The sequence below is a fragment of the Carcharodon carcharias genome, chromosome 10, assembly GCF_017639515.1.
Source record: "Carcharodon carcharias isolate sCarCar2 chromosome 10, sCarCar2.pri, whole genome shotgun sequence".
NCBI lineage: Eukaryota > Metazoa > Chordata > Chondrichthyes > Lamniformes > Lamnidae > Carcharodon > Carcharodon carcharias.
In genome coordinates, this window is record NC_054476.1 from 162,005,364 (window position 1) to 162,031,351 (window position 25,988).

The window sequence follows — 25,988 nt, forward strand, 5'->3', positions numbered from 1 at the left end:
TTGTTCCCCCTCCCTCCAAGGAATTCCTTAGTGTCCATGGTTTCCCCTGTTGGAAAGCTGAGGTAACAAAGTTGTGTTGTAAAGAATTATGCATAAGACCCTGTTATGACGGAAGCAGAGTTTTCATCCTGTAGGCCATATGTGTGTGTATATATGTTTGTTTTATCCCCAAATGTTTTCTTGGAACTTGTATTAGGAATTGCAGATGGGGGGGAAAAGCTACAAAGGTAATCAAATTATTATTTCTTTGAAAGGCGAAGGGTAGTTCATATGGTGAACAGTAAAGCACCCGAAGGCACCTCACAGGAGTGTGAATGTGGTGGGGACAGCCAGGAGTCCACATTGTGTTGAGGTTTTAATTATTGTCAGATGTCAAAAACAAACTATCGGATATCCGAGAAATTCAAATTACTCTTTTTTCCACCCAGGCATCTAAGTGATTAACTTTTTGGTTGTCTAACCATCTGAAGGGATAAAATCATTTGAGCATCAAGTGAACCTCCTTTTATATCAAAAGAGCCCTTCTATTTTGGGGCCAGCCTCATTTCTGCAGTTTACAGCCATTGTGCTCCGGATTAGCTAACTCACTGTGTAGGTATGGTTATTGCACTTGCACTCTTTGGGCTTCTGTGAGGTAAACTTGAGCTCATCCAAAACTCTGTTGCCTGTACCCTACCATAACTTGCACTGAGTAAGCCCATTCAACCATCACTCCTGTGTTTGCCAACTTACAATAGATCCCAGTCCAGCAACACCTGATTTTTGTTTTTTTTAAATTCCCATACCCTGCCCGATCTCTGTGCTCCTCCAGTTTTCTTTGGACCATTGGTGACTGCGCCTTCAGCTGCCAAGGCCATGAGCAATGGAATTCCTTCCCTAAATCTTTCTGTCATTCTGCCTCTAGCTGTACGTTTTAAGTCCCTAGTATTTCTGTGGTCCGTGTCTAATTTTGGTTGATGATTGCCCCTGTGATACACTTTGGCATGTTTTACTAGGTGCTATATATAAATGCATGTTGTATTTAATCTGTAAGTAAATCTGACATGGTATTAGCCTGCACCTGGTTGTCTGTGTGTTATTTTGTGCTTTTTGGAAAGGGCTTGGAGAGCACGATGAGCCTGAATATCACACGTACAGTATTCTTCAGTGAACAATAAACTGCAATTCAGCCCTAATTATTAAACTTCAGCACGCTAGCCTACGCACGATGCCGTCTAAAGGTGCAGATTTTGGTTCATATGAGACTCTTTTTTTTGCTAATGGAAGCTACCAGGCTGTTAGAATAAAACCGAAGTGTTTGATTTAAAAACCCAAATTTTAACATCTGCGTCCTACTGTTTTTGGTGCAGTGTTGTTTAGTTTCTGAGTTTATGCCATAAATGTTGCTTGGTGGCAGCAGAGAGCGGGCACTGTATTTTCATAGGAAAGTAGTAACACAAAGGAAAATCTACATTGCCAAGTTAGTGACAAAAAGTGAGGCAAAATATTACTGACCCGAACAAAGCTCAAGTGTAAGGATAATCAAATTAAGAAACCCTAAGTATTACCAAAAAGGCTGATCCTTTCACAGTAGGTTATTGGTTTTCTTTAAGTTAATCAAACAGCAACTTATTTACATCGTGCTTTTAACGTAATAAAACATTCCACGGTGCTTCACAGGAACAGTATAAAACAAAGTATGGGGCTGAATTGTGCACAGTATTCTGATTGAGGCCTAATCAGTGATTTAGGAATGTTTAGTAGAACTTCTCTGCTTCTGGAATGAACTGTTCTCTCCATGACTGACCGGTTCACCCTTGAAGATGATAAGATGATATCTGGGCAAAAGACCGAAAACTTGGTCAAAGAAGTAGGTTTTAAGGCGCGCCTTAAAGGAGGAAAATGAGGTGAAGGGAGGTAATTCCACAGGTTGGGACCTGGGCAACTGAAGGCTTGGCCACCAATGGCGCTGGTAAAAATCAGGAATGTTCAAGAGGCCAGAATTGGAGGAGTGTAGATATCTCTGAGTGTTGTGGGCCTGGAGAAGATTAAAGAGAGAGGGGGTGGGCTAAGCCATGGAGCTAATAGAAAACAAGGATGAGAATTTCAAAATCGTTGCTTGACTGGGAGGCAGTGTAAACCAGTGAGCACAGGGGTGATAGGGAACAGGAATTAGTGCGATGGCAGTAGAGTTTTTGATGATTTCAAATTTACAGAGAGTAGAATGTTGGGAGACCAGCCAGGAAAATGTCAAGTCTAAAGGTAATGAAGGCATGAATGAGGGTTTCAGCAGAAGAAATGTTCGTTTGGGTAAAATTTGATTTAAAGCTTTCTTTAAGAAATAAACAAAGCCCAGAAATAAAGGAAGTCTCCTTCCCTCACTTGTCAGATTAGAATGTACCGGTTACATTACTGGTAGTGACTGATCAGCCTGGTTAAAGGTTAGGTTAATGTTGGCCAGAATACTTCATAACTGAGTAGACTTGTTTTCAGTTCATTAGGATCTATAACAAGTCTGTTCCACACAAATATCTGTCATTCTTTTTCATTTTTTCACACAGCACGTCAAGGTAATGTGGTCTTGCCTGATGTTTGGATGGGTGTATGTTTAATATGAATCAGATCAGCCACACACAGACTTCTGCTGTTATTCCTAAAGTGAAGTACCTGAATTGTGCACAGTATTCTGATTGAGGCCTAATCAGTGATTTAGGAAGGTTTAGTAGAACTTCTCTGCTTCTGGAATGAAATGTTCTCTCCGTGACTGACCGGTTCACCCTTGACCTGCTGGGTGTTACCAGGTGTTATCATTTTAACTCTTTGAAACAAAAGATCAGCTTTGACCAATATGATTGGTATGTTGTGTTTAATCAACGTTCAAGACAGGTTATAACACACTAGTTATACAGCCGAAACGTACGATCATGACAACTAACGAGTACCGGCCCAGGTCGGGCAAGATGACCGACCTGTGAAAACAGTTCCTCTTCCTTTCTCTGGTGCCTCACATCTTCATGAATTATCTAAGTGTGTTAGACTGAAGTCAGCATGGATCCACTCTCAAGAGTTCTGCAGTTTGCCAGCTGCACTGGGGTCTTCTAAATTATATACTTTATACCCTTTTTTGGGGGTGGGCCTAGGGTTCATTATTGACAAGGCCTCATTACACTATTGAGATTTTTCTTTAATACAAAGTGCCAATAGTCAAATCGAGTTCTTTTTTCAAACCATGGAGAAAAGCCTACCATGATCGTGGCCTTAGAGCATGCTCAGGATCGCTTCCCCAGGATCAGTTTGCCTGATCAGTTTCACAATCCTCTGGGGGCGCATAAGCCTTCAAACATACTCAGTTAACGCCCCTGATGTCCCACGTCTGTTATCAGTTGTTATGTTTGGAGCTGCTCATGGGCCAGTTGTCCAGTCTGACTTCTACTTCCTTGTCAAACTATTTTACCTTAGGATTAATGTTTACACATATACCACCTCTTTTGTTTTTACATACTGATTAACTTAAACATTTTAGCAAACAGCATTGCTAAACAAGGTTGAAAGAGAATCCTTGCCCAACTTTATGACATGGTTGTTTATTTAGACATCTATCCAGTTACTTTGCAGTGGGATCATCTGGCCATGCCCAGCCTCTTGGGTTATTGGTCCTCCTGATCCTGGGACAATTGTAGCATATCCAATACTCAATCCATTTGTTTTTAGTGAAAGAAAAACTGCAGCATCAATCTAATCCTCCATTAAACTTCACAATCATTAAAAAGCAACTAGCCAAAGATTGCAATATATGAACATTTTTAAACCCTTATTTTAATTGCCTCAGTTTAAAACAAAGTCAGCAAAGTAGAATACATGAAACATAGGAGAAGTGAGTGATAGACTGGAAAGAAATTTGTGAGACTACACTTGTATTACCATTTTGCGTTTCAAGCAAAGTCAGTTGAGCAATGAAACAAAAGTGCAACACTGAAGTCAGAGCCTGATGCCACTCAGAATACCTCAAAACCCAGTTGGGGAACTAATCTTGCTCCACTTGGCCTCAGCACCAGATGGAGAATTGCATTAGCCTGGATTATTAACATTGCTGCTACATTTTATAGTAATTTACAGTCATTTTCTTTCTCTCTTCACAGATATGGGCTAATTTTGCCCAAGAAGACAAAGCAGAACACTATAGCCTTGTCTAAACACTCTATTTTTGAGGATTCGGATGATGAGGTAAATTAGATATTTTATAAAGCAGATGTTGCATTATCTTTTTATTTCCCATTTTCCACTGCAACAAGATGTGGTCACCACATCACAGGAAGGACGTAATAGCTCTGGAGAGGGTGCAGAGGATGTTTACAAGGATGTTGCCAGGTTTAGAAAAGAGTAGCTACGAGGAGCGATTGGATAGGTTGGAGTTATTTTCCTAAGAACAAAGAAGGCTGAGAGGTGACTTGATTGAGGTGTACAAAATTATGAGGGGAACAGATAGAGTGGACAGGATAATATTGTTTCCCTTGATGGAGAATTCTAGAACCAGGGGACATAGATTCGAGATAAGTGGCAGGAGGTGTAGGGGGGACATGAGGAAGAACTTTTTTACGCAGAGGGTAGTGGGTGTTTGGAATTCGCTGCCCAAATTGGTGGTAGAGGCAGAAACTTTAAACTCTTTTTAGAAAGTACCTGGATCTGCACCTAAAGTGCTGTAAGCTGCAGGGCTATGGGCCGGGTGCAGGAAGGTGGGATTAGAAAGGGCACCTGGGTGTCCTCGGGCTGGCATGGACAAGATGGGCCGAATGGCCTCCAGTGCTGTAACTTTGCTATGGTTCTATGATGCGTACGGTAGTGATGTTTCAAACATTAAATTAAACAAAGTTCAACTGTTGTTGTTTTTGAAGTTGGAGTTGGGTTTTAATTTAGAGATCATAATGAAAAAGAGAGAGAACATTTGGATGTTACAGTTTGAGCTTGGAGAAAAAGCATGCAGTTATCTTCCTGCAGTAAATCCTGAAAGGGATTGCGAGAAGTAGTATTATCATCTCTTAGCAACTTTGAATCAAGATATCAGCATTTAATAATACTTTGGCCCCTTCAAAGAGGTATTGTGGCAGCAAAGCGTACATGCTAATTTTAAGGACATTGCAAATCCAGCTTTTGAGTGTGGTGTTTAAAATATTAAAGAGAAAGTTACAAAATCATGGACTAAAATCTATATTGGGTCCAGATCATGCAACACTTTGATTTTTAAATTTTCATCCCCTTTTTTTCAAATCCCTCCATGACCTTGTCTATTTCCTATCTCTGTAATCTCAATTCCTACAACCCTCCAAGATACCTGCATTTTGCTAATTCTGACTTCTCGAAGATTTCTCATTTTAATTGCTCCACTGTTGGTGGCCATGTCTTCGGCTGCAGAGGTTCCAGCCTCTGGAATTCCCTTCCTAAATCTCTTTGCCTTTGCCTCCTTTTCCGCCTTTCAGACACTCCTTAGCTTTCGGCTACCTTTGCGATGATATTTCCTTATGTGGCTCGGTGTCTGATTTTTTGCTTCAGAACCCTCCTGTGCAGCACCTTGGGACGTTTTATAAAGTTAAAAGCACTATATAATTTGTTTGAAAGTAGGTGTGTAACCCATCCTTCAGCAGGCTCCTTCACAACCATGGTGAAACAATAAATACATTGATTAACTCCAGTATTCCTATCGTTTGTTTCCAGTTTTGTCCAGTTTACTCTTTCTGTTCTTGCTGAGGCATAACTTTGTGGGTATTAGGGATATGTCTTTTTTTTCTCCACCCCAATAACTCAAGTGCTGAGGCCAGTTGCAGAGCCAATCCAGCCAAAACAACGACTATGCTAAATACAGATGTTCCTTTTGGCTGTGGCTCAATTACTGTTTGGCTCGACTTATTGTATAGACTTATTGCATAAGTCCATCTGGCCACCCCCCAATCAAACATTACATCTAAGCTTTTATTAAACAATAGCATACAATCCCTGCCAATAATTCTAATTTAATCTTTCAAAACTTCAATTAGCTCACTTTAATTGGTGACATAATATCTGTAAAGCTGTAGATTATTCAGAATTAACAATATGGTGATAACATTTAAACTTCCTGCATCGTAACAAACTATTCCCTTTTCCGAATAAACGTGTAGACAAGCTAGGGATACCAGAGTTGGAGGATGGTTCCATCTTCAAAGTCCTTTACATGCTACAGCCTCTTTCAATAATAATCAAATACAAAGGGGTAAAAATTAACATTTTATAAATAAGCTAAACCAAATGTTTGCTATTGTTACACTTTTATATAAAATTGTTTACTTTTCAATGGAGCAAAGAGCCCTCATAGTGTTTGGAAAACAGTTCTTGAATCAAATTGAACAAACAAACTAATAATTTGTCTGTAAGTATAATAAGAAAGTTGGTTTTCATTGCAACATTGCTCGATGTGGCCCAAAGTGCCCCAAAAGCAATAAAACATTGTTTTTGTTTTGATTTTATCTCGAGGAGATAAGATGTGTATTTCTCCAGCACAAAATCATTTCATTAGTTTAGTAATATTTTGTGAATGATGTAGATAAGTCAAATCATAGCAGGTAGGGAATTTCATTTCCTGTGAAGTATGAAGCTTCATGTCAGTTTTGATATTCAATGCTGGCTCTGAATGTTCTGCAAAAACTTTACTATACGCTTTGCTGTGGGGGAAGGAAATGAGAGAGAGAGAGAGGAGACAAGATGAAGTAGATTTAGTGTAAAATTTGAGCACCAGTTATTAAACTTCCATAAACATAATTTGTATTGTGCCTGGGAATGGCAGCAGAATATTCTGCATTACACCATGGGGCAAAGGATTCATGATTAAAATGGCTAAAATTGCAGGAAATTACATTTTTTTTCTATCTCCAGCTCTGTCTGTCTGTCCATCTCTCTCTGTCTGTCCGTCTCTCTGGAATATTTTATTTGAGACCTGAGCCAGCATAGAAATATAGCTGATTTGATTTAATCACTGCACATGACACAATGACCCAATGCCACAAATTACCAGCTTGATCAATTTACACTCGATTGAATTTAGTCCTTTCTTTACTTCTTTGCTTTAGTTCTTTCTATATTAAAATGCACTTAATGTGGAGTTATGATTGTGTAGAACTGACTGGCTTTTCCACCGCTACAAATACCCTTCTCAAAAAAAAAATGTTAACATGACTATCTTTATATGTGCAATATTTATATCCAAAGACTTTGTTTTTGAAAACGAGCACTGTACTAACCAGCTTCTGGTTCATTTGCTATTTTGTATTCTTGTTTTAAGAACCTCTGACAAATGAATTATTAGCATTTTTCCAGATGAGTGAGGTGAAATGCTGTCTATTATTATTATAACAGTATTAAAAAAAACTGAGATTACCAGTGCTTCGAAGCAGAACATTTAATAAAGGTTTGATTATATCTCGCAGGCATCTAGCAAAACAGGAAATATCTATCAGTCATTGGGCTTGGGAAATTGTAATAAATTGCTGATGTGGTTGAATTTGCATTTTTATTTATTTGTTTTTTTTTTAAAGAGCAAAGTGAATTGTAGAATTTATTCTAAGATTTAGCTTTAAACATGTGGTTCATTGTTTTCTTCATTATTTTCTACAGTACACAGTTTTGCTGACCAATTTCTCACAATTCATAGAAATATTATTTTATCTAAGGAACATTTGTCCTGGATACTGTACTGTATGAGTGACTGCTCAGTATCTGGAGCTTGCAACACAGTACAATGTTTTAATGTAAGCCAATGAAGGGTTTCATTAAACTGACACTGACTTGTCTTAGTGGAACAGTCATTGTAAAGTGCATGTTTGAAGCACATCAGAGTTGTCATGTCATTTTCTTGGTTTAGGAATGTTCTGCCTACTTTACAAAGCTCTAAAGCATTCAATTGTCCTTTTGAAATTTTGCTCTGATCAATGTCAATTTCCCAACCCATTTTAAAACTCCTCCTTGATTTAAAGTTACCTCATTGTGAATTAGAGCATTTGATTTTTGGAAAGACTTTCATCCAGGATAGCAAATGAGATATTTACTAGTTCCATTTTGTTTTTAAATGGTCAAATATGTGAGATCTGGGTTGGATTGCAGATTACAGTAATAACTAATCCCAGTCCTGTTATGTAGAGTGCAACAATGTATTTGATTCATTTATCCTCCAGGCTTTTGATTGATTGATTACCTTTTAGGATCTGGGGGGAACTCGAAGCTTTTTGTTCAAACCTGTGGTTATTCATATTATTGGGAGTTAAGCTGAAAGTAGGCAATTCTGTGAATTTAACATTGTTGACCTCTCCCACCCATAGTCTTGCCTAAACTGAAAGAAGTCACAAATGCTAAGAAATGCCGAAGTATAAATTTAGTTCACTCTACTTCACTCAATACTCATAGTTGATTGCATTCTGAGAAGGCACTGCTCAGCAATTTGGCAGCATGTGAGAGTGAAATAATCTCAGGCTCACTCTTGTCTACCTGCATAGTGAACAATTTAGAACTCTAGCTGAGGACCTGGACCTTTTCACCTCTGAAGTGACTCATTGTGTGACCTGGGCAGATGTAGATTCTGGTGGACCAAGGGCTAATAAAATATGGTTCATATTCCTGGCAAGGTAATCAGTGTAAATTGAGTTGCTCCTTCACCATTTGTATATTTATTGCCTGTTCTCTAGGAATGTGATGTGCTGTGGCACTGGTCATGGAAAGTGAGTCACCTTAATTTGTCTTTCGTGCTATGAAGATTTAGCAGTATTTCTTCCTGGAAAAAAATTCAATCTATGTTGATCCAATTTTGAGAAAACTACAGACCAGTCCCCCTCTTTATATTGCATATTTTGTTAAAGCAGGTTATACAGATGATCTAGTAAATCATTCACACTCATTTTTTGATAGTGTAATGAAAATATATTAATTTATAATATTATTGTGATTTATTGTAAAATTGGGTTAATAGTGGGGTTTGGATTAGTTTCTCTATGTATGTACGTGTGGGGAGGGATTTAACTGAATTGGAGACAGCTGGTCTGGAGGCTTTGAGTTATCAAAAAGAAGCTAGGTTTGAAATGCTAACTACATAAGCATGGCTGAAGTTTTAGAAAATGAGGTGGAAGGAAAATTTGCATTTTTAGATAAACCAGAATAGCTTGAATTTTAAAGAGATGGTAAGATGTTACACCTAACCAGAAGAAGCTAAGCCAAACAGTGTGTTTATTTTTCCCAAAGGGTACTGATAAAATTAGCACCATGAAAAGATTTATATTATCAGAAAGGTAAAGTTCCAAAGACATAGTGGAACAATAGAATTTGCACTAAAAAGTGAGAAACGTATGAAGGAGATGAGGCTATATGTAAGAGGAGAAGGCATTGTAAGACCTAACACAAGTGTGAAAAGCCTCCAGCCTCTGTGCATCAAGTTGCTGTCTATAGGAACCGAAGCTGAGAAAACTCATTTTGAATTCTGCTGCCCAGGGTGTTGTGTGCTTTGCCTGGGCCTGTTTAAATCTATTTTTTTTTTTACTGTTGCCTTAACGGAGGTGTAACTGGGAGTCAGATTAATTAGGGGTTATGGGAGTTATTATAGTAGTAATTTGTAGACCTATGTAAGTGCTTGGAATCTTTTCTTTTGTTAATAAATGTTTAATTTAGTTTTCTAAAAACCTCTGAAGTTGTGGTAGTCTTATTACTTCTGAATTCAAGGCACACATCTCGAAATAAAATACAAATTGCAAGACGGTTGTGACCACGCGATCAAGTTTCCCTCGTGGATTTGATCTGCCACATCCTAACAATAACATGTTTAAAATTGAATGCACTTCACATTATAGCCTCAATACAATGCTGCAATGTTAGGGCACAAATGCTTCATGTATTTGCATGAAACTAACATTTTTAGTTGAGGCATTTATCCATTCTAATGATTTGGTACAAATATTTCAAATATTATGCTAATAATATGCAGCCCAATGTCTAGACTCCTGTTTCTTAGTTCTGTAACACAATTTAAATTCTAAATTTGAATATTAATGTGTCTCCATTGGACAGATTAATTTCCATATTAAAGTGTTGCTTTATCATTTAATCATAAAATAAATTATTCCACATAAAGAGTTTGAGTCAACACTTTGATTTTCTGCTTGCAGACTTCAGTCAATGAGAGCCTTCAGAAGGAGTCACTAAAGAAAAAAATGATGAAGCAGGTACGTTTGTTTAAACTTTTCAAACTGTAATTTTTAACCTCTAAGAAAATGGCATGTTCAATTTAATTCAAAATTTATTTTAAATTAACCTAACCGTGACGAATTCTAATCATTTCAGTAAATTCCACAGCAAAACCTCAATGCAATTGGTGTAAAATGATTACAGAAATTCAAATTTTGTGCAAGAAAATGTTTTCTTGAGTTTCATATGTGGTTATATTGAATATGCCAGTCTCCTCAACTGAGGAGATGTAGCATGAAGGAGAAAGGGTTCAGAATAAAGGAGGGAAAAAACATATTATGCTATGTTTGAATCTGCAGCTGCATGTATGATGGGCTCCATCGTGTGCTCAAATTCACCTTTGAAATGGAGCAGTTAAATGAGCTCCCTTTCCTCAACGTGCTGGTTGAGAAATCTGCCAGTGGGTTCTATGCTACTGTCTACTGCAAGTCGATCTTCACTGGTCCGTAAACCCATTGGGTTTCCTACAGATCCATGCGCTTTAAGATTGGCCTTTATCAGCAACTGCGTAAGTGTGCCCAAGCCATTTGCTCACCGTGCAAGCTTGATGCTGAAATAGGGGGCATCAAAGCCATCCTGTGGGAAAGTGGCTACACTGGTTAGAACATAGCTTGCTGTGTATCATGCAAACTCAAAAGTGCCCCGTCTATCTTAGGTTGCCCTGGAAGGATAAGGTGTCTCAAAAACCTGAGCAACAGGTGAGGCTAGCCGTTTCACGCTGCTGCTATGCAGTAGCAACATGAATGGTATTCTCCGCTAACAGGATGCTGCCTTCAAGCCAAAAAGACGTTCTGCCCATCACGCAAATGAGTAATGTGGCATATGAATTTCAGTGCCGGTGTGATGCCTGGTATGCCGGCCGTATGTCCCAACAACTGGCCGATCTTATCAAACGGCCCATCCCTTTGGCTATTCGCAACAGGCAAAGTGCTGACTATCCATCCAGCCATGCTTGCAAAACTCGAAACGTAGACCAGAACTTCCCAGCCCCCTCACGCTGATGGGATCTTCCGGTCCCGCCGACGTGAATGGAGAATTCAGTGGCTCGTTGGCCCTGCCGCAAGGAAACTGCTGCGAGGTAGGGGGTTGAAAAATTCCGGCCATAGTCTCCAGCATCAGATGTGACTCCTTGATTAGACAGCAGTTGGTCAAACAATCCTGATTTGTGCTCGGAATTACATTGACAACCAGTATAAGATTCTAAAGCTCACAGTATGGCTCACCTACACAGGCTAGGAGCTACATAGATTCACACACAGGGCCCTGTCCTTTGCAGGCAGAAGCAGCATGTCCACGCATTGCACCATTTTCAACTAAACGGAAGCTTGGGGGGGGGCAGTTTTTCCTCGATTCGTTCCCCTTGGCAATGCCTTGACCAATCAACAGTCGAACTGCCTGGTTTGAATTTAAACCAAAGCGTGGCAGTTAACCTTTCCCTGATGCATTCTCCATGGTAATGCCTCTACCAATCAGAGTCCACTCGCCAACCAATCAGCATTCTCTTTTCAAGCAGTAAATTGTTGTTTCCCTTTGCAATTGATGTTTTTGTGTATCTGCCCTGAAGATTGCAAGATGAGAAGCTTTGACAGCATGTCTCTTTTTTTTTCTCTCAGCAATACTCAAGTTCTGTGCTACTAAATGAATAGTTTAATATTTAGTTGGATAACTTGAAATGTATCACTGAGGTATTAAGATGAATCACAATGTAGTCTTTATGGGTTTAGCATATTTGCCAAGTTATCTCACATGGTTATGCCCACTAACACCAAATACTTTTAATGTAGACATCTATTTACAGTTGAAAACTGAATTTCTATTTTAAGTGACCAAATATGGCTTTGTGGGAACTGTCTTCCTTGTCATTTAGAATTTGAGCACGCTCTTTCCCATTCTATATCAAACACATTTACAAACAAAATCTTAATGCGTCTTTTGCAAGGTATCCTGTATTTCAAGTAAATTGCTCAATATTAAGTTATAATTAATATTTCTTAATGAGGGAAAAAAATGAGGCCTTGAAGCAATAGATCCAAAGAGAAAATCCAGTTACAAGTGGACATGAAATATTCAACCTGCATGGAAAACACTGATTTGTCTCAGTCATATCAGATGAATGATCAATGTACACACATCGTGGACATCTGTAAAATGGTTTTGTGTATGTAGTGTCGTTCTGTATTCATTATTTCCCAGGTTATTGCATGGATAACACACACAACAAGTAACCCTTTCATTGCTAAACTAAGAAAGGAATAACTTGTTTATATAATGCCTTATTGCTCATAACATCTAAAAAATATTCACATCTAATGAATTACTTCAAGGAGCATTCACTGTTGAATGCAACAATTACTTGAAGTTAGGTTTTTCTCACACCTTTCACAACTCCAGGTTGTCCCAAAGGACCTCACAGACAGCAGATTACATTCTGAGCGTTAGTCATTTTTTTTTAATGTAGGCACATTGGTGGTGGTGGTTGATGGATGAATGTTGGCTAGGGTGTCAGTAGAACTTTTTTTTCAATCTTGTCAAGAGATCTTAATATCCAGTTGAACCATTGGAATGGAGTGTTAGCTTAATGTCTTGACTCGTCCAAAGAACTAACCCTTGGTTCTGTACCAAATTGTGATTTGTGGCGCACTATCCTGCCTTGACCTCACTGTGCATTTGACACAGTTGACTACTTCATCCTCTACCATCAACCCTACTCCATTTTCCAGTTTGATTGGACTGCCTGACCTAACTTCACTCTTTCCTAAATTCCTTCATGATTTCCCCCTCCCTGTCTGTAATGTCATACAAATTTCTCTTTTACTATTCCTCCATTCTATTTCCCTCTCTCATTCTTCTCCTCCACCCTCCCTCCCACTGCCACCGCATCCTCGCTACCTCTTTTCTCCCCTGCCCCCCCCATCCTATGCAAATTCTCCACTTCTCTGACTATCTTTTTGCACACCTCTTCCCTCTCACCGCCCCAAACACATGATAGTCATAAAGGCAAAATACTACGGATGCTGGAAATCTGAAACAAAAACAAAAAGTGCTGGAAAAACTCAGTAGGTCTGACGGCATCTGTGGAGAGAAAGGCAGGGTTAAAGTTTCAAGTCCGTATGACTCTTCATCAGACAGTCATGCCCTTTGCGAGCTGGATGTCTCACTCTGGGAATTACCTCCCTAAAGCCTTCTGCTTATCCACTTCCCTCTTTTCTTTGAACTTATTAATATTTCCTTTTGGTTCTGCATTCTGCATAACACTTCTCTGAATTGCTTTGGACTGTTCCTGCATTTGTGACACTCTGTGATTTCTTGTTGTACTGGTTTAGTTTTACAATATTTCCTGTTTTATGAAAGAAGTTGCCACCTTTTATGAAACTACCAAATCTCAAGTTTGATGATTTAACCACTATCTGGTAAATTTTGTTTAACAGACTAAGTTAGAAATTCAAAAGGCACTGGAGGAAGATGCCACAGTCTATGAGTATGACAGTGTTTATGAGGACCTTCAACAAAAGAAGTTGGAAAGCAGCACAAAGTTATTGTCCGGTACAAATAAACAGGTAAATGTACTAATTGTGAAATTATTTTATTTTTTTGCCAGCTGAGCTTCTCTCTTTTAAAAAAAAAAATCCTTATTCCCACCCAATGCCCCAATCCCTTTTCTTGGGACTTTCCATACCAATGGTCATCTCTGATATGAGAACAAGCAGGTCAAATAGCCTTAGTTCTGCTGGCACTACTCTGAATAACCTATCAGATGATGCAGTAGATTAAAATGAAGTGTTGCATGCTCTCATTTGATCCTGCTGACCTCTCCATTGTTTTGCTTAAATATTAAACGCTGAAAATGTTGAAAATCTGTAATAATAACAGATAATACTGGAAATATATAACCAGTCAGGCAGCATCTGTGGAGAGAGAAGCAGAATTAACAGCCTGGATTTTGTCAGGCCGACAGTGGTCTCACCTACTGGTTGGAGAGCTGGCAGGGAACCCCTGTCAGTTATATGGAAGAGGCCTTACGGAATCAAATGTCCTTCAGGCACTTAAGTGGTCACTGTCAGGCCACATATGCATTAAGGTTATCAACCTAAAGCATTAACTCTGTTTTTCTCTTCATAGGTATTGTCTGACATGCTGTGTATTTCCAGAATTTTCTGTTATTTAATGTTTGCTCCTTGATGGAGGAAGCTTGAGGATTGCATATACATGAACCATATCCTAATATGCCGCTAAACTATTATGTCAGACAGACTTTTTTTTTAGTTAATTAATTACTAATCGAAAGCACTTTGCAAATATTTTTAATTGGTGAGCAATTTATTATTATTTAGCATGTGCATAGTCACAGAGCCCAGCAATACCCTTGTCGGTGGCTAGATAGAATTCTTCAGACCCACTTTCAGGCTTAGGCAGTGGACACTCCTCAACAATGTGAGTCATTGTTTGGACTGCATCACTGCTGCAGTCTTGGGTGGTCTTGACAACTCCACTAACGTTGGGTGGCTGCACCAGAGGCCTTGGCTAATCCAGAAAGTGAACGTACAGCCACCGTGGGCAATCAAAGCTGACTAGACAAGCAATGGGGTCTACAATGTGAGAGTGGTTTCTGGTGGATGTTTTCTCTTGTCATCCCTGTCTTAGGTCCTCGGCTGTTAACCATTGGCGTGGTGGGTTTAACCATGTGGGGTGGTGTGAGGGAAGGTGAACAATAGACTGAAAGCCCACACAAACTTTTGTAATGAAGAAGCACTTTAAATATGGAATATGTTAGAAATAAAGAATTGTAGAATTAAAGCTTCTGGTAGATTATTATTGCTCAGTAATTATTTTTGCTTTGGGTGTTCACATAGATAGAAATTACTCATAGAAAGTGACAATGCATGAATTTTTTTTGAAGTATAAAGTTTTTATTGCTCTTTGGATTTGAAAGAAACACATTATAATTACATTTTTTAAACACTTTAAATTTGTATTCAAATTGAAGTTATTTTATTAATAGCTTAACAGGTGTTTTCCTTTTTGTCCATTCACTCAATTCAAACAAATGCATAATTGACCTTTAAAAATAATCTTGAAGCGTTTGGCCCAGACTTTTTAGTGGTAATATCAATGCTGACCCATTTAAAATAAATGGGATACGTGAAAAGTCTTCAATGTGTGAGTAGAATCTTCGGCTCGGTGAGTGGGGGCAGGGCCCACTCGCCAAGGCGTAAAATGACGCAGGCCGACATCGGGTGTGTGTCCCGACATCACCGCGTGTCATTCAGATTCTCAGTTCAGCAGGCGCGCAGCCAAGGCAAACTGTCAAAGGCCTATTAAGGCCGTTTAACAATCAATTAAATCATTGACCTGAGCTGCCCATCCAACCTTAAGGTTGGCCGGCAGGCGAAGAGCCCAGGCAGCCAAGCAGTCACGGGCGGGGATGAGGTTTCATGAACATTTTTAAAGTGTTGGAAAAATTTTTATTAATGTTAGTGGATGTGTCCCAGCTCGTGACAGTTTCACATGAGGGGGCATATCCTCTTAAAAAAAAAATTCTCCCTTTTATTCAATGTTTTATACGTGAAACTAAATTCTTCCTGCGCTCTTTCACACACGTGCATGAAAGAGCACACTCCCCGACTCAGCTTACTTCCCGACTCAGCCTGCTCCCCACTGCCTGCACAGGGAGCACTCAGCACTTCCGAGTGCACATCATGTTGGGTGGGCCTTACTTGGCCTGCCCATGTAAAATGGTGGCGCCCAGCTGATCAGGGGCGCCGATTGACTGCGTGCCCACCCGCACAACCCCCCTGACGGGGAGAAAATTCTCCCCTATAGACCTAGAGGATGCCTAAAAACAACTGAGAAACACTCTTATCGTTTTCAAGGAACTGAGTGAGAAAGTAGGCATCCCCTGGATAATATTTTAAAACATTCCAGCAGTCCTTTTTTTTAACATAAGTAATAAGATGTTGGAGAAATTATTCTCCAATTTGTCTACCATAAGAGAACATATTGGAGACCATTAATTAAATTCATATCAGAATTATAATTCGGCGGCTACAACAATTTTGAAAGGTTCATTCACACGTCACAAATTTTTACCTTCAGTATTGTCCTTAAAGTCCGTTATTGGATGCAAGTAGTATCAGTTTGAAATGTGGACCGCTTTCACTTGCCCATCTTTTCACAGTAGCAAGGAATTTTGAAGTCCTCCCTCTGAGGAGTTGCTGTGAGTAATTATACATCTTCAGCAGGGAATCCTGTAATAATAATGACTAAGTAAACTGGGAATAGTTCATGATGGTTGCATCGTATGTGGTCAGTTGGAAAAATGGGCTTCAGGTGTTTAATAACTTAAAAGCCCTTTCTCATTCCATTCTTTGTAGCGTATGTTCATATTGGTAAGTTTAAAAACTGATTTTAGTTGAAGACTAAGCAACTAGTTTCTCCCCCCATATCTTTGAAGCCCAAGTACATTGAGAGCCTACTGAAAGCTGTAGGGGAACGTAAAAAGGAACAAGACAGACGGATGGAACGAAAAATCCAAAAGGAAAGGGAGGCTGAAGGAGAGAAGTATATGGACAAAGATGCATTCGTCACTTCTGCCTATAAAAAGAAGCTCCAAGAACGAGCCGAGGAGAAAGAGCAAGAACGCAAGGAAGCAGAAAGAGAGGGTAAGCTATCTTATATCTGTGCACAAATAACATACAGAAACCCTGAACTCAGCTTTAATAATCTAGGTAGTTTTGAACAACAAGACGTAACCAGACTCAAAGATTGCATTTTGTCTTGTATAGGAATATCATGTTAAAATATCCTTTTGGGGTGGTGGGTTCTGTCTTGATGTTTTATGCTCCAGAGGGATTACAAATTCAAAGATATGGCGGAGAGCATTCCCTCTCCCTTCGCATTAAGCCAGTGCTCCATGTAAAACAAACGATGAAAACCTCAGATCAAAACAAAAAACTGCGGATGCTGGAAATCCAAAACAAAAACAGAACTACCTGGAAAAACTCAGCAGGTCTGGCAGCACCGGCGGAGAAGAAAAGAGTTGACGTTTCGAGTCCTCATGACCCTTCAACAGTTCTGTTGAAGGGTCATGAGGACTCGAAACGTAAACTCTTTTCTTCTCCGCCGATGCTGCCAGACCTGCTGAGTTTTTCCAGGTAATTCTGTTTTTGTGATGAACACCGCAGTTTGTGTTGAATGTTTATTAAAAACTGTGTTTTTGATAATTTGCCTGAATTGGTAGATGGGATTTGAATTGGCCAAAAATGACTTCTTCCCAATGGTTTCTGCAAATGATTTGAGCTGGTTCCGGATCAGCAAGATACCTCTGAAGAGGTGGTGTTGACATTCGGACAGTGTAAACTTGCCAGTGAGCTGCAGCACCTAACACTTGGCACAAAACAAAGAACGACCATGCACGTTCCAATCTCTTCTGGCCTCCAACTGCTGCCCTGTAGCATTTTTTTTCTCCAATTCTCCACTATATAAAGTTATGTTAAGATTTAATTCAAGCTAATGAATTCAAAGTTTTTTTTTGCACTTACATTTGCTTTACTTTACTGACACTGCAGTAGCACTGAAGGACACAAAAACTGTCCAATGCAATTAGGAGTAGCCAAATTGGATGCTGGTCTCTGATTATCATCATAGCTGTGAATATAAATAGGAATTTTCATTTGCATGTTTTGCAGTGAAAGCCAGTGCTATAATTCAGTATCCGGATTGAACTACACCAATGACGTTGGACGTGGATGCCTGATTTGTTATATTGTAATTGGTAATTTCCCCTGGGGGCAGAGAGTAAAAATCTACCTGTAGATCAGTGGTACAGAGTTGATAGACAAGTATGAATGCAGGACAGGATACATGTGAAAAGTTAGGCAAGTTGGAGTTTACAGAGGGTGGAGGATCGGAGGCCACCAAAGAGAGCATCAAAGCAGAAACCAGAAGTGCTGGAAATACTTAACAGGTCTTCCAGCATCTGTGGAGAGAGAGAAACAGTTTTGGTGTTTTGGAGTTGAATATGACTCTTCCTCAGAACCTGAAGAAGAGTCATATTTGGCTTGAAATGTTAATTCCGTTTCTCTCTCCACAGATGCTGCCAGATCTGCTGAGTTCCAGGATTTTTTTTTTGCTATTATTTGTGTGTTAAAGTAGTCTAGTCTAGAGGTGACAAAATATGTGTGTGGGTTTAAAAAACAAAAGGAACACAAATGGGCAGTCTGGTGGTGGAAGTAAATGATCTTGGTGAGGGATAGTCAATGCAATTAAAGCTCAGCTCCGGCTCGTTTAGCCTAAGAGATTGAAAGGAGGAGGATACAGCCAGTGGTTATGGAGTGGGGTCCTTTCGCAAAGAGTGGTCTGGCCTTCCTGATACTGAGTATATTGTGACTCATCCAGATATGAAGTTTGACAGTACTGCTGTACTGACTGACTGTGGAACAGGGTACCTTAGTAATATGTTTGCAGAAAATGGAGATGGTCAGGAAATCAGTCCTTTAGGAATAATAATGCTTGTGTGGTGTTGAGCATCTTTCCCATTGGGCTTTATGTGAACAATTCAGTTCTGGTAAGCCTCTGAAGTTTGTTAGGCTTGAATAAACTGGAGACAAAAATAGTGAGTTGGCATGTTGGAATATAATACTCTGGATATATACAATATGGATGGTACATTTTTTTTACGTAGAAGCATAAAATTTAATTTTTATTTGCATTGAGGTTGGTAATACCTTTAATGTAAAATGCATTGAATTTAATTGGAGACCATTTTATGCTTCATCAAGAATTTAAACCATAAAAGTAAATAGAGATTAATATTGCCGTAATGGAATAAATTGATGCACAATTAATATATGTACTTGTCGTGGAGTGAGTTGTTCTAATTTACTTATTTAGAATATTTGTATTTTGTGAATCATCTTGACCTTTCCATCTCTGGCCCTCCAAAAGAAAAAAGGTAAGGGAACCACAGATAGCTTAATCCTAACGAGCAGAGGACAGTGTAACTACACAACTATCTTTACAAAATAAAATACATGCACACAGCCATAAAAAATACAATGAATGAGACTCACTAGGAAAGAATTTCTGTGATGCTAAGGAATGAGCACATACAATTTCTGTGCCTTTTACTACTGTAAATTTACTCATGCGCACCACATAACTCACACCCCTAAAGCTGATTAGGCTGTTGAAGAATGACAGTTTTCAAAATGGGAATAGGATGTGAGAAAAATGGACAATAGATTATACTAATCCAGTGTCATTTTGGATTGATTTCTACAATCACATCAATGTAATACACTTTTCTATGAATTGGAAGCTTGTTGATGATCATTTCTACTCTTAGCAGGCCCAGGGAAAAGAGCCCTATGAGTGACGTAATGCAATTCTGCATATTTATAGTTAGAAAGTGTAGTTTTTCTTTCAAAAGGCTGTTCGGTTGCAAAGTTTGTTGGCAATCAGCAATATTCTGCCCCGTCGGGGCAAACTCATTGGTAACTATGTACAAGTAAATCAATCAGTTGAAAATGTTTAAGGATTTAATACCAATCATCCTTTCATTAAATTAGAAAAAATTGAAGGTGTTTGACACAAAAGATTGAATGGCTTCATGTAAGTAAAAGGGGAGGATATTACAAACTGAACCTGAAAGTTACAAAGTGTAAATGTAAATAAATCCAAGCAGTTAAGCAAATTACTTTCAGGACTTAATGTTTTTGTGGCCTAATTCTGCATGCTGCATTGTAAGGAAACGTGGACACACAAGATTACATTTGGATTGCTGAGTAAAAAGTGTTTAAAGAAATGCAGAACTTTTTTTTAGTTCCATTATTTTACTTTTTAAAGAAACACATGGAATTAGTTCCTTAACTTCTGATATATAGATAAATAAGTAATGTGTTTCAGTTCATCTGTCAGATTGTTTTGCTATCGTGGATTACACTTGGAGCTTTTTTTATTCTTTCATGGGATGCGGGCATCACTGGCAAGGCCAGCACCTATTGTGTTCCTACTTGCCTTGAACTGAGTGGCTTAGGCCATTTCGGAGAGCAGTTAAGAGTTAACCACATTGTTGTGAATCTGGAGTCACCAAGTAAGGGTGGCAGATTTCCTTCACTAAAGGATATTAGTGAACCAGATGGGCTTTTTTAAACAACAATCGATGATAGTTGTCACAGTCACCGTTACTGAGACTAGCTTTATATTCCAGATTTGTTAATTGAATTTAAATTCCACCAGCTGCTGTGGTGGGATTTGAACCCGCATCCCCAGGGCATTAGCCTAGGCCTTTTGGATTACTAGTCCAGTGACATTAACAGTGTGTCACCATCTCCCTGAATGCACAAACAAGCTCTTGCATAAAAATTACTCTGACCAAACAACAGTGCGACTGTGATTGACCTATCACTTTATTTGAGAGCAGTTATACTATGGCTGGTAACCTTTAAGGCAGCAGAATAGTACTTTGTGCATTATGTAACACAACAATGTCCCCTAATTATAAAGCTATCTCATGAGCAATACTACTGGAGATTTGTTAGTTCATTCTAAAGCATGTCTTTACTTCTTTTCATTCTTGTTAGCTTCTTTGGATGTAACAAAACAGAAGGACCTCAGTGGGTTCTACCGGCACTTTTTGAATCAGAAAGTGGGTGAAGAATTGATTCCAGAATGCAGTATTCGTGGAACCAAAGGGTAAAATGTATAGTTTTATTGCCGTATTGGCACCTGCAAAAAGGTGCAAGTGGAATTTATATACTGGAAACTGAAAGCAGCAAATTGACGATGTAGGGCTGCACAAAATATTTGACTACGTAATGCTATATGAGTGTGCAACTTAAGTTATATTTAAATCATGCAAGCTGTCAAAACTGTTTCCAGAGGCATGATGAATGAATGCTGTAAGATCCGTTAATTGTATATTAATTGTGTTTAATTATATGCAGGTGGAGAGGGCATTAATTGAACATATGAACAAGGAGCAGGAGTAGGCCATTCAGCTCCTCAAGCTTGCTCCACCATTTAATGAGATCATGGCTGATCTGATAGTAGCCTGAAATCTGCATCCCACCTATCACCCCCATTGCTTACCAAGAATCTATCTACCTGTGCCTTAAAAATATTCAAAGGCTCTGCTTCCACCACCTTTTCAGGAAAACCGTTCCACGGACTCACGACCCTCAGAGAAAAAACTTGGCCTCATCTCTGTTTTAAATGGGCAAGCCCTTATTTTTAAACTGTGTTTGGGGTTTCACTTGAGTTTGAAAAGAGAGGGACACTTATTGGGCTGTAACTTCTAGGCTCCCCTGCTTCAGATTTGGGGAGTACCCCAAAGACGCACTGGGGAACCCCTCTTGGAACTTCGAAGGTCAGGGTTTGCACAGCAATTGCCCCAGAAGTGCTAACTTCCTCTGGGAAATTGCTGTGCTCTGGGAACAATCCAAAAATGTGATTTAAATCGCAAACCTCAGGTGGTTCTGCTATGTTACACAAATAGTTACTCAGAAAAATTTAGAAGAATTAAAACTTTTTTCTAACTTCTGGGTAAGTCCCCCACCCCCACGGGACTCCCCCCGCACCTCCAACCCCCCAGCGGGTCTTCCCCCCCCAAACCCCAATTACCCCCACCGCACTGTATTCCCCACCTACCCAACTCTCCATGGGATCTCCCCCCTGACCTGTTTCGATCCCCCCAACCCCTGCAGTACCGACGCCCCACTGTCCCATTCCCCCTTCCCAACCTGAGTGGACCTCCCTTCCAATCTCCGACACCAACACCCCCCCCACCTCCGATGTCCGTTTTTTTTCCCGTGTCCCCCCCCCCCCCCCCACCTCCCAAATCCTTTCCACTTACTCTAGTCACTTGCCTTCTCCCTAGCCTGTCAATTTCAATCAGACCTTTAAAATCACCTGGTTTATGGTAGCTAGTGCTGTAAAAAAGGGGGCATGTCCTTCTGCAATCTGACAGAGCTAGACTGTGACTCTGGACCTTGGAGACAGCTGCACTGCCTGGATCCCACCCGGCCTGAATAGGAAGGTTGGGAGAGACAGGCACTTAAGAAATTTAGAGTAAGTAATTGGGCACGAAGTGGCAATCCAACGCCGATTGCCACTCTGAAGAAATAAAAACAAAAAACTGCGGATGCTGGAAATCCAGACCAAAAACAGAAATAGCTGGGAAAACTCAGCAGGTCTGGCAGCATCGACGGAGAAGATCAAAGTTGACGTTTCGAGTCCTCATGACCCTTCAACAGAACTAAGTAAAAATAGGAGAGGGGTGAAATATAACTCCAAACACTCTGAAGAAGTTATGGCCCAACTCAATCCCTCCGCCACCTCCACAGCCTCTCGCCACCCTGTTCCCTCCTCCCAACCTGACCGGACCTTATTCACAGTAAGTACACAGTCCATGTGAACCATTAGGCGACTTGTGGGCAGACACACCACACTCTGAAACCAAGTGACAGATGCCACCCCAAAGAGATGCTGTGCTATGACCTTATGCCCATTGAAACTGTGGGGTAGTTGAGTTAGGAGGTATATGCTTGCAACATTTCACATTGTAAGTAAATGTAAGATTAGTTCCAGTATCATCCTTCACCAACAGGCTTTCCAGAATGGAACAATAACTTTCCAAGCCATCCATTAATATCAATTCTATTTCACCATCTAAGAATAATTCTGTGTAACACCTTCTGATGAGAACTGCAGGTATCAACTACTAGTTGTTCCAAGCAAAGCTCCCAGAATGGGTATATTGGGGGCTAGGTGGAAGACAGACCTTTGGCTGCATTACCCCAACCCCCAAAATCCAACTGCACCAGTATGATATTTCCAATTTCGACGCAAACTATGGATTTTTGACCAATCTGATTGAAACTGACTTTAGTGGCCACTGACAGCAGCATCCTGCAAATAACTCTTGAACACTTTTGGTGATATTTATTCAACCAAGTTAGACACCAATTTTTAAATACCAATTCACAGTTAAAAAAAATTAAGAATCACTTTAACAGAAGCACTCACTAAATCTGCCATAATCAAAATCTAAGTGCTGTTGGTAAAAATAACAATTGAGGGATAATCATTGTGAGCATTGATTAGATTATCCATGTGCAGACGAGTATAACTGCGACCTCATCTACTGCCATTTGGCAACTTTGTGGGATGTTAATGGTAAAGGAAAAGTAGAATATCTTGATAATATATGTCAATCAAATTGATTTTTCTGATTGAAGTGAAACAAGGCCCATTTCTAAATGTAATTCTTTCCTCATTAATTGCTAATCTGACCCAGACTGTGACAAGGAGCTCAAAATAGAGAGAAAATAACCTTGCCGCTGGTCAAAGATAGGCATATGTAATGTCCAAGAGTAGATCACCTTCCTGTCCTGTCAACCATGGGAAGCTCATAGCATGGAAATAGGGAAAAGAGGAAAACAACTGAATATAATATTTATTTATTAAAGTGTGAACAGAATGGTGGAATACAGATTTGACTCCTGGTCTCTAGTGAGTTCCTGATTCCCTGCTTGCTGTTACAGAAGGGGGATCGAAAGCTGCTTTTCTGACAAGGAAGATCATCCTTTGGCCTCAAACTGGTTGCGTTATGTTGGCATTGGTGGATGCCTTGGACCAGTTAGTGCATGGCTTTTCAAAGAAAGCCGGGAGAAGTTAATATTTAAAAAATAAAAGCATTTTACGTGTGAACATACAAATTAGGAGCAGGAGAACGCCAATCAGCACCTCTAGCCCGCTCCACCATTCATTAAGGGCATGGCTGATCTGATTGTGGCCTCAACTCCACATTCCGCCTACATCCCAACAACCTTAGATTCTTATAAAAACAAAAAAACTGCGGATGCTGGAAATCCAAAACAAAAACAGAATTACCTGGAAAAACTCAGCAGGTCTGGCAGCATCGGCGGAGAAGAAAAGAGTTGACGTTTCGAGTCCTCGTGACCCTTCGACAGAACTTGAGTTCGAGTCGAACTCAAGTTCTGTCGAAGGGTCATGAGGACTCGAAACGTCAACTCTTTTCTTCTCCGCCGATGCTGCCAGACCTGCTGAGTTCTTCCAGGTAACCTTAGATTCTTGACTGACAAGGGGGTCAATCCATCTCAACCTTAAAAAAATATTCATTGACCCTGCTTCCACCACTCTCTCGGGTAGAGAATTCCGAAAATTCACAACCCTCTGAGAGAGAAAATTTTCTTCTATCTATCTTAGTTGGGAGACTCCTTATTTTTAAACTGTGTCCCCTAGTTCTAGTCTCTCACGTGGGGAAATATCCTTTCAGCATCCTCCCCGTCAAGTCCCCTAAGGATCTTATGCGTTTTAGTAAGTTCACTTCTCAACCTTTTAAATTTGAGTGGATACAGGTCCAACCTTTCCCCATAAGATAAACCCCCCCCCCACACCATCACCACCACCACCACCACCATCCCAGGTATCAATTGAGTGAAAAAGGTAAAATACTGCGGATGCTGGAAATCTGAAACAAAAACAAAAAATGCTGGGAAACCTCAACAGGCCTGACAGCATCTGTGGAGAGAAAGACAGAGTTAATGTTTCGAGTCCATATGACTCTTCTTCAGAGCTGGAGAAGAGTCATATGGACTCGAAACATTAACTCTGTCTTTCATTCCACAGATCCTGTCAGACCTGCTGAGTTTTTCCAGCATTTTTTGTTTTTGTATCTATCGAGTGAAGCTTCTCTGAACTACTTCTACTGCTTCTAATGTACTTATACCCTTTCTTAAATAAGGAGAGCAAAACTGTACACAGCATTCCAGATGTGGTCCCATGAACAGCCTGTAGCAAAATATCCCTGCTTTTATATTCCATTCCCCTTGCAGTAAACAACAACATTCCATTTGCCTCCCTATTCACTTGCTGTACCTGCATACTAACTCTTCCTGATTCAGGACACCCCAGATCCCTCTGTACTGAAGAGTTCTGCTATCACTCTCCATTTAAATAATATGCTGCTTTTCTATTCTTCCTGCCAAAGTGGACAAGTTCACATCTTCTCACATTACACTCCATCTGCCAAATTTTTGCCCACTTTCTTAACTTATCTGTGTCCCTTTGCAGACTCCTTATGTCCTCTTCACAACTTACTTTCCTACTTATCTTTGTGTTATCAGCAAATTTAGCAACCATAACTTCGATCCCTTCATTCAAGTCATTAATATAGATTGTAAATCGGTGAGGCCCCGAGCACTCCACTCGTCACCACTTTCCAACCCGAAAAAGGACCCGTTTATCCCTAATCTCCGCTTCCTGTTAGCTAACCAATCCTCTATCCATGCTAATATGTTACCCCCTACACCATGAACTCTTATTTTGCGCCACAACCATTGATGTGGCACCTTGTCAAATGCCTCCTGGAAATCCAAGTACAGCACATCCACGGGTTCCCCTTTACTTACATTGCTTGTTACTTCCTCAAAAAACTCTAATAAGTTAGTTGAACATAATTCCCTTTTCACAAAACTATGTTGACTCTGCTTGATTGCACTGAGATTTTCCAAGTGCCCTGTTATAACCTCCTCAGTAACGGATTCCAGCAATCTCCCTACAACAAATATTAAGCCAACTGGCCTGTAGTTTCCTGCTTTCTGCCTTCTTTCTTTCTTGAATAGAGGAGTCACATTCACTATTTTCCAAGCTGACCTGACCTTCCCAGAATCTAAGGAATTTTGGAAAATTAAAACTAATGCATCTACTATCTCAGCAGCCGCTTCCTTTAAGACCCT

General features: G+C 39.8%; 1 protein-coding gene across 5 annotated transcripts in view; it reads left to right on the plus strand.

The window, feature by feature from the left end:
- Positions 1-25,988, plus strand: part of nsrp1 (nuclear speckle splicing regulatory protein 1) — a 39,014-nt gene that overhangs the window by 7,134 nt on the left and 5,892 nt on the right. For all 5 annotated transcript variants that reach the window (XM_041197169.1, XM_041197171.1, XM_041197173.1 and 2 more), the window contains exons 2-6: positions 4,119-4,203; positions 10,152-10,208; positions 13,659-13,787; positions 16,682-16,889; positions 20,811-20,922. In XM_041197169.1, coding sequence (XP_041053103.1) covers positions 4,119-4,203; positions 10,152-10,208; positions 13,659-13,787; positions 16,682-16,889; positions 20,811-20,922 — 591 coding nt within the window. The remainder of the gene's footprint in view (positions 1-4,118; positions 4,204-10,151; positions 10,209-13,658; positions 13,788-16,681; positions 16,890-20,810; positions 20,923-25,988) is intronic.